At 45.7% G+C, this 10,000-nt stretch overlaps 1 protein-coding gene across 1 annotated transcript in view; it reads right to left on the bottom strand.

The window, feature by feature from the left end:
- LOC113588428 (receptor-type tyrosine-protein phosphatase mu-like) overlaps positions 1-10,000 on the bottom strand; it is a 165,326-nt gene that overhangs the window by 9,641 nt on the left and 145,685 nt on the right. The window contains exons 24-29 of the mRNA XM_035528524.1: positions 6,974-7,071; positions 3,648-3,764; positions 3,214-3,368; positions 2,786-2,921; positions 656-805; positions 1-133 (exon numbers count right to left, since the gene is read on the bottom strand). The exon at positions 1-133 is cut by the window's left edge and continues 41 nt beyond it. Coding sequence (XP_035384417.1) covers positions 1-133; positions 656-805; positions 2,786-2,921; positions 3,214-3,368; positions 3,648-3,764; positions 6,974-7,071 — 789 coding nt within the window. The remainder of the gene's footprint in view (positions 134-655; positions 806-2,785; positions 2,922-3,213; positions 3,369-3,647; positions 3,765-6,973; positions 7,072-10,000) is intronic.

The raw sequence follows: 10,000 nt of genomic DNA, 5'->3' as shown, positions 1-10,000 counted from the left end.
CGATGGTGATGAGGAAGGGCAGGCAGCGGTCTGGCGGGAGCACGTCCATGCACCGGTTCTTCTCATGGTTACGGGGCAAAAGAGCAATGCTACAGTCCTCCACGCGCAGCGTGGGTGTCACCATGTTCAGGGTCTGTCACCCACCCACACACACACACACACACACACACACACATACACACATATACACGCGCACACACATACACTCACACACACACACACACACACACACACACACACAGGTGCACACACACACACACACACGCACACGCATACACACACACACACACACACACACACACACGCACACACATTGTTATTGTTTAAACCAAAAAATAATACATCTTTACACATGTACCTCTTTCTGACTGGCATTTGTATGTTCTGTTCATGTTTGTTAAAAATGTGTTTTGATTGATTTTCCTGTCTACCTACACTGCTTTAATTTTCCTGTCTACCTACACTGCTTTAATGTGAGAAAAGAGCACAAAGACAAGGATCTTAAATGATAAGCTGTTAACAGGAACTTTTGCCATGCAGGAGCAATATTTTAAAAAATTGGTAAAATTTCAAAGTTAGTTGACCTAAGTGAGCAAGGCCTCATCAGGGCTGAAGACCCTCAACAACCCCTCTACTTTCTTCCCCCTCCTCTTACCCGAAACTCCTCTTTGATTGGACTGGAGTTGGTCTGGGGGTCCAAACGGTTCATGTCATAGTAGACGGAGCGAAGCTGATTGTCAGGAATAGTGGTGTCACCACAGAGACATGCCTCCAGAATGGCATCATGGATGAAGACATACTGCTCCTGAGAGACAGCAGAACGAGCAAAGGAAATATTTCAGCAATGCAGAAGTAACTCGTGATTATTTATGAATGACCTGTTATCCACGTAGTATCTGTTTCATCGAAAATGCTGCCAGAAAGTGATGACAAAGCCCAAAGAATCTTAACAATTCCTCCAAGCAAAAAAATCTCCTACAATGTTTAGAATAATAGTAATAATAATAATGATGATGATGATGATGATGAAGACTACTACTACTATGGAATTTCAGTAGAATAAGAGTTTGAAGCATACTTCTCACTTAACCCTCAGAGGTGCACCTGGTGGTGTGAAAAAATGAATTGCAATAATATAGTAATTAAAAACATAGAATACTAAAAATATAATTATGCATAAGTTACAACAGTAAAGAATAATGTTTAACCCCAGAGCTTTGAACAATAAAGGTTAATCGTTTTCCTAAAACACCACAACGGCAACGCACACGGTGGTGAATCTCGGATCGCAGTGACTCACCACATAATGGTTGAGCTGGCAAACTAAGACACTGCGTCGAACATTTTCGCTTTGCCAGTTGTTAGGTTTCACCTGGTCCTTAATGCACCTGTTCACAGCTCTCTCTCCAGGTGTGTAAATGGACTTCCCTTGCTAAAGTGGTCATGGCAAATTGCGTCCTTGCATAGAGATGCGACGCTGGCCGGATGCTAATTTCCATTTTAACACTGAACGCCGTGGTGTGATGAGCGCAGCTGTGAGTGCCTGTCGCGCCATGGAAGCTGAAACTGCGGCTAAGCTCGATGCGCACTTCCTCAAAGTGCATCGCTGTCTAAAATACACGTTCCCAGCATGTGGGTTGTTTGTGAGCAGGGAGGAATATGCCAGGTCATCCTATGAAGAGCAGGCTCCAGAACTTTGATGGAAATCACTGTTGAAGTGACATTTCCAGATGAGCTAGCCTCGTCAGTTTCGAGTAAATCATGACACGGGGGTCAGTGCTTCCATTATTAGGTGCCTACTGTCATGGTTAATGATCTTTGACCTTTCCAGTGCCATGGCCAATCAGAGCACAACTGTGATGACACAATCATCCGCAGAACAAACCGCTGCAAACGCCACCCCATAAGGAGCTGGCGATTTTGAACGTGCTTTGCTTGTCCAAATTGGGGGAACGTTTGCCATCAAATTTGCAACCTGAAATAGCTTCCTGTTCCCGCAAATGATCTCCGACAGTTCGAGCATGAGGCGGCGAGTGGCCGTACAGCGGCGGGCGGTGCCGACGCACAAACACCTGCGAGAGGAAACGCACGCGCTGGCCCGCCCGCACGTGCGCACACGCACTCTGAAGGTCACTGAACCTATGTGGGATGAATCGGAAAAGCACCGGCTGCCTAGTCACTCAAATCCCAATCCGGACGCCATCTATGAAACATTTGCCCATTAAATCCAATGATGCTTGTGATCGGAACGGAATTACAGGGAAGGGGTGCGTTCAGTTAGGCTGTGGCCGAGTCCAGATGGTCTGTGTTCAAAAAAGCTGAGAGTTCTTCAGCACCGCTGCAACATAAAATTGTTGAGAGCCGTGAAAAAAAAAAAAGGAACGGAAAGAAGAAAAAAATCCAACTCGCAGTAAAATTTGCAATTATTCCCACGTCGTTAAGGTACCGCAAACCGCCTGGTTCGTGTCAGTCTACGACAAGACCGGCTCTCAAACAGGAAGGAAATGACACGGTCATCGGGTTAAAAGACGAGTTTGGAAAAGGAGCACGTCATGAAGCGATAAGCACACGCAGATTACAGACTCTGAAGATCCGCGTCCAGTTTTCCGTGGCGAGAGGATCCCGGTCGCACGGCCACGCTCTTCCTCGTCTACACCTGCTTCATCCTCCTGCCTGTGTCTTCACGCATACAGCTTGCGCCCCGCCCTCTGCCCCGCCCTCCGCCCCGCCCTCTGCCCCGCCCTCCCTGCTTGCTCTCTCTCTCTCTCTCTCTCTCTCTCGGTACCTCAGTCTGGACCATGTTGACGCGTCGGGATCGCAGCTCTCGCACGCAGTTGTAGATGTCCACCACGCCCTCCCTCTCCGCCATGTCCAGCATGATGTCAATCACGATAAAACAGCCTGTTCGTCCCGCCCCCGCGCTGGAAAGAGGCCAATCACAATAAAGCATGAGACCTCTATTGCTCTTTTGCGTAATGTTCAACATACAAAGAACCTCCATACAAAGAACCACACAAAATCACTTTTAAAACGGAGGGACATAAGCCATTTCAGTCCTGAAGCCCCCGAAGAGTTCTGTACCAGGCTTAACTCGTTACTTAATCAAGCCCCCGATTATCTTAGTGCACTGTATTAAAGCAGGAAAAGCACTAAGCCCAGGTTAGGGTTTAGGTTACTGGAGGAGCAGCTGGCGTGCCGATGGCGGTCCGCTACCTGCAGTGTACCACGATGGGGCCAGCGCTGGTGGGAGACTTCGCCTTCACCCTTCGGATGAAGCCCAGCAGACCTGTGGCGTGGTAGGGCACGCCGTGGTCCGGCCAGCCCGTGAAATGGAACTGCTGGATCTCCCGGATCTCGTGGGCCCCCCTCTGCAGAAGGAGAGCCAGGACGATTACGCGCTAGTGCGGTTCACGTTGGGATATGCGTGGCTTCTCTGCTTGTCGAGTCTGGCTTGCTAAAAACGCGACGAAGGCCAGGCTAGCTTTGCTCTGCACCTTTTCAATGGACAGACAGATCTTGACTAAAGAAGGAATTATTTTGGTGCTCAGTGACCACGTGTGTGTGTGTGTGTGTGTGTGTGTGTGTATGAGAGAGAGAGAGAGAGAGAGAGAGAGAGAGAGAGAGAGAAAGATGGTGTTCTCCCTCACCTTCTCCACTGCGAATGTTCTGATCACGTACTCGGACAGTAGCTGGGTCTCGATCAGGGTCACCTTCACGTCTCGGTAGATCTCCGTGTCATCCGGCCAGTATTTACAGCACTTCACCTACACAACACACGTATTTACACATTGGCGCCTTGGACTCCTGTCCTGAGAAATTGGGCAACAGCTTTAATGACTGAAGACGGTAGCGTCTGCAGGACGGTGACCTGTCCTCAGTTAACCTTCCATCTCAGTATACAAAGCCTTTACTCAGCACCAAAACATCTCCAAAACAACATTCTATTAAACTCGAAAAATCATAATCTAAAAAGTATTGCTCAGTGGTTAAATATTTTATCAGGACCTCAATTAAAAATCAAATGGAACATATTTTAGGATTCATTTACCAAAAAAAAAAAAAAAATCCCAAATATCTCATAACTATGCCACAGTAATTTTAACAATAATATGGCACACTTACTATAACAATAGTATAACTAGATCATATCATTTCTAACATATTTCTTCTCTCTGTTGTCTCCTTTCCACCTTCTTCCTTCCTTCCTGTTAATCTCTTTGAGTCAAAGAACCTCCTCATTCTGATGGATGAGGATGGGTTGAGTGGACAGGAAATTACTATATCAACCCAATATATTAATATAATGCACTTTGTATTTAACTTAATTAGGATTTTTTTTTTAAAAAAAAAAAAAAAACTAGTGCCAGTTTTGTTAACCAGGCCAGTAATTGTGCCTGTGTCACCCTAATCTCACTTTTAAAAATACTCAACCAAATCCTTAATAACCTTCTTCTCTATAACCTCATTTTTATAGTCAAAGATAAAAATGAGACAGAACAGTCATTTAGGCCATGGAAAGTATGTGAACTTGTTTTGGAACCAACCCACCTACCCAACTTGGAAGCTCTGGAGCGGTTGCCTAGTCAACTGTGGCGAAACCAATGAGATTTCACTCCATTTCATTACTACACCAATCACTGTCCTCTAATGAACTATGTGGCCAGGTCAGTGAGGAGCTGTTACCGGGCACAGAGGTAAACAACTCTGGCTAAGTAGTTGAACCAGACACATCAGAAACCAGTATGCCTATGACACTCACCCAGCCTGGCCAGACTGGGACAGAGAATGAGACTACGTGAAAATCCCACTGGTTCAATCGTAGCGGCTGTCCGGGCTACGAGGGTAAAGGTTTTGTGCCGCCAAGCCTGCTGGGAAATCGCCTTGGCTCAGGTCATGGTTTTCTGGGTTTTTTTTCCTCCTCGGGTGCTCGTGAGTCTGACTGGGTTGAGCTTCTCCAGTTCTAATTCCCTCAAAACCCGCGAATGGATTTTGGAGGTACGGGCGAGAAGGTAATTTGCACGTTAGTGCTGTCTCATTCTCACGTAAAGCCTCCCTAAATGAGTCCGGCCCTTCCTGAGCTGACATCCAATTCCCCGAGGGCGCGCGCACCCTCGGCCTGTCTGTGCTCCGACACGATGCTATCCATAAACACACGCTAACGCACGCGGCACGATTAAGTGTGCATGCCGAAAATGAGCGGGCGCGGCCCTGCGGCGGCGGGACCGAGCGTCTTAACACCAAGCTCGGCGCGACGGCAGCAGCAGAGAAAGGGCTTTTCATGCGGGGGATGCTGGGAGGGGGATCTGGGAAACATACAGCGCTGCAGCGAGATTCAATCTGTCTGTAGCGCGTCGCTGGCATCATTAAAGCAGGAAATGAGATTGTGGGGATGGCGGGTCACACGGGGGGGAAGGGGGGGGGTGATGAGATGCTGAAGTCCCTTGGTAACACTCAAGATGAGAAATCCTTATTTCGTACTTCTGAACAGAGCCATTCCATTTTCTCATCAATTAAGTAAAACGTGTGTGAGAAGATACGTGAGTTATAGACTCTGTAGCTCAATTGTAAATGGCTGCACAAATTGAGTTACTAATGTAGAAATGTTGATATGATAAGCTACACGTGGAGAAAAACATGTATACACACACACACACACACACACACAGAGAGATGCAGACGCAAATACACAGACCCTCTCTCCCATAATATGAGATCTCTGTCATGCCAGCTTCTCTCATTCTCTTGGCCTTCCTCCCTCTCTCTCTCTCTCTCTCTCTCTCTCTCTCTCTCTCTCTCTCTCTCTCTCTCCCCTGCAGGGTTTAGACCCACGCTGCATCTCCCAGAGAGCCTCGGCGCGGTATGGATGCAGATGGGCATCAGTGGATCGCAGCAGTGGGTTTATGGCTCTCTGCGGGGAAGGACTCAGCTGCCCCCGCCTGCCTTCTTCTACCCCCACCCCCCAGGGTCCTGCTCGGCCAGCGGCAGTTCAGCATCATGCAGAGGCCCGACACTTGAGGCGGGTGGCGGAGCGCATCTGCCCGGTCGGACCGCACCATTCGTTCGTCCAGGAAGGGGATAGCCGGCGGGAATGCACCACCCGTTTGCCGAGACTCCTTTTGCGAAAGACTCCATCGGACTTGGGATTTTCTTTGCCCAACTTATTCTTGCTGGACTAGTTTTTCGTTTTTTGATTTGTCATCACCGGTGTACATTTTCTGGCGGAGGACAGCGCTCATCTGCCAGTGTGCTACACTCGATGGCTCATTAGGAGCGCGTGTGTACGGGGACATGGCCAACATGTGATGAGGCCAACGTGCAAAGCCACTTCATACTCGTGTGATGACGAGCAACACTGATCAGCTATTGCTCTCTTCACACCGAAGGAGCTTGAGAAGCATCACTCCACCAGCCAGGGGCTCTTGGCCAACCAGGGGTTCCGGCTTGTAACCAAGCAACTGGCCCAGCTCAACCTCCCAGTTCCAGTGCTGGAGCAACTGGTTGTTCTGTAAGTTTGTAGGTTGTTGTCTTTTAGAGCAGACCGGAAGCCTAGTCTATAACCGTGTTTCTCCACTTGATTCTCGGGGTATGCCAGAGGGTCGATACTGATGCTGCCCCCGAACGGAGACATTCAAAATACTGGACCCCTTCACTGGGTGCAAATATAATTAAATGACAAGAAAAGAACTACAGTATAAACAGAAAATTAATGAGTAGATGAGCAGAATAAATTTCCTATATTTAGTCACAAGATTTAGACAGGGAGTATGAGGAAAAGCAATCTGGAGAGATATTTTAATGCATACACATCTTATTTTTTACATTTTAATATTATAGTGTACAGTGTTCTTGGATATCCTGAAATGCACTTCTAAATAAAATATTATTATTATAGAATTATTAATATTAGTACTACATGCGGTCACTTTTGTGGGCCCTAAAGACTGGGGTTAGCATCACACACTACTTTACTCACCCTCCCGACCTCCACCAGGTTGGTAACCATGACGATGGTGGCCGTGTTCTCCTGCCACACCATCCTCCAGAAGTCGACGACGGTCTCCTGCATGGGTCCTGTGCAGAAGGCAAGCACATGCACAGCAAATCGTACTGGGAGTCAACCTATCAGGCACTGGGAGTCAACCTATCAGGCACTGGGAGTCAACCTATAGGGCAGTGAGAGTCAACCTATCAGGCACTGAGAGTCAACCTATCGGGCACTGGGAGTCAACCTATCGGGCACTGGGAGTCAACCTACAGGGCACTGAGAGTCAACCTATCAGGCACTGAGAGTCAACCTATAGGGCACTGAGAGTCAACCTATAGGGCACTGAGAGTCAACCTATCAGGCACTGGGAGTCAACCTATAGGGCACTAAGAGTCAACCTATCAGGCACTGAGAGTCAACCTACAGGGAACTGAGAGTCAACCTATCAGGCACTGAGAGTCAACCTATCAGGCACTGAGAGTCAACCTATCAGGCACTTAGGCACTCCTTTCCGCCCTGCCCCACAGTGCTGCTGTGTGCAGTGCTTTCACACTGATCAATGATGCCACTCTATGACTCCTCTAGCTTCACAAATGTGCAGGTCACGATTAAGACATCATAGAGGCAGCCCTCAGCTGCTAGACACTAATGACAAACTTGTAAACCAAACTGTACATGAAATTAAATGCATAAGCAGAGTGAGTGAGTGAAGCAGCACAAAGCGATGTCCTGGTTTTTCACAACTGACAATTTAGTCCCTCCCTTTTCAATTAGAAGTCACGTTAATTTGGATTAACATTGTTTTAATCAAGTACCCATACTAATTTATATATATATATATATAAAAGTGAGTATGAGCAAGTCCCAGCTAATGCGCACTCCTCGCAGTCAAAGGCAAATTACATTCAGCCAAGACTCGTTACAAGCTCCTCATCTTCCTCCAACTCATAAAAATGTCATTACAAAACAGCTGGACTGAGTGCTGCTACAAACACACACACACACACACACACACACACACACACACGCATACATACATACATGCATACATATACACACACGCATGCGCACACAGGAATAAACATGTATACACACAAAAACAGGGATGCGTTTGATAAAGTTAATCATGCTTCACTTCTACAAAGGCAGTTCTCTGTTGGTTTTGACCAAAACACCTGCATTAGGTTCACTAATTATCACCATAACAGAAACATGGGTTTCTGTGGATGATGGAAAACAACAACTGCTTTGTAAGATTGTAAATGAGCTTCCAGAGGTTTCCAATTTTAGACCAATATAATTTACATTATATATTAATGAGGCTGGAAAACAAATTGAAACTTGTTAAATTAATTTTTATGCAAATGGAACAATTATGTCTTCTTGTTTTTTCCACTATGACTGGCTATGATAAACTAGAAATTGCTGAATGGCAGGAAGATAAAAGCACACCATTTTGCAGGGCTAGTAGGTCAACTGTTCATTTAAATTCTTTGAATGTAAATAATCGGAATAGTGCATTTATTGATAGTCATTCAAACCCCAAATATCTAGGCATTTGTACTGATGACAAAATTACTTTTTTGAATGTAATGAGTTAAGAATTTTTTTTTTTTTGATAGCACAATGCATTTATTTCAACAATGCTGAACAATTGTGACAATGCATATACATGCAGTGCCTTCAATATCAAATATGGATGTCCTCTATGTCTCAATCACGGTGCAACACTTTTCCTTACTGCTGACTTCACGGCTGACCACACGCTACACTGGGCTGACGCTTGATTTCCTTACGCCTACTGCACCACGTGCTTGATGTGGATTTTAAAGGTTTTGTTGCAGTAGTTATCACCCTACATTACACACCTTAAGTTTAGATCTATAGATAAACAGACCAGTTCAAAAGGTTCGCTGGGTCTTAGCGTACCATTTCTTTAAAGCACTTTGGTAAGAAAGCATTTTTCTACCACTTCTCATACATTTGGAATGACCTGCAGTTGGGTGGACAGCCATCTCAATATGGAATACTCTTTAATGGCTGACTCACCAAGAGTTGCGCATTTTGATGATGGTGGTATACTACACCCTTTTGCCCCTTTGCCTCATTATCATCTGTTAATTGCTGTCAACCTGATCTTGGGTTTTCTTTAATGTGCATTATTTAATTTCTCTGTGGGTTTTTGTGTACATGATGCAATGCACAACGCACGATGACATGTTTTCTCTTCCCCTCTCTACGCTTCTATTCGGCTTCCCATGTTGGACTAAAACTAATGTGAAAAACCTTAAATTTACAGCAACCCCAACAATAACAACCCACATCGCCCCAGGGAACTGTGGGCAGAATCCTGGCGTGGTGAGCGGCGAGCCGGACATCTGCGGTGCGGGACTCCAACGCCACTCTGCAGCCTGTCACAATGTGCTGACCAATCCCGCAAACACCAGCGAAAGGCTGCGCTGATAACAATTACCAACAGCAGCGACCGGCGCAATGCCAGCAGCACCGGCAAGGGAGCTGTGAATCGGCCCTGCGCTGATGACAAGTCTGAACGATTCTAGAAACTTCCACACTGTGTCCAGTGGCCGATACTGCAAGCATTTAGAGCAATTCCTAAATATTAGGAAATCATTAGCCAACAAGACCAAATAACCAACTATATTAGATATAGTATGCCAGACTATATTAGATATTATAATTATAATATTTATATTAAATTCTATTTAAATCCCTCATATTCCTCATATATATTTAAATCCCTCATATTATATATATATATATATATATATAAAATATGTGTTTTATTATTTATTTTCATTTTTTTCCCATAGCTTTCTCGTCAAGGCCATATCCATTAGTTGCATTGTGACCGTTGGATAAAAAGCCCATGAAACGTTCAGAATGGTACTGCGGAAATGACGTGAGACCAGGAAAAGAGCATTTATCCATTAGAAAGGTTTTAATGCTGATAAACTGACTTAACTGCTTTAACTATGTGCGTAACTTAACCTTAAA

The sequence above is a fragment of the Electrophorus electricus genome, chromosome 7 (genome assembly GCF_013358815.1).
Source record: "Electrophorus electricus isolate fEleEle1 chromosome 7, fEleEle1.pri, whole genome shotgun sequence".
NCBI classification, from domain to species: domain Eukaryota; kingdom Metazoa; phylum Chordata; class Actinopteri; order Gymnotiformes; family Gymnotidae; genus Electrophorus; species Electrophorus electricus.
The sequence above is the reverse complement of the archived record's forward strand: the minus strand, read 5'-3'. Positions and strand labels throughout refer to the sequence as shown.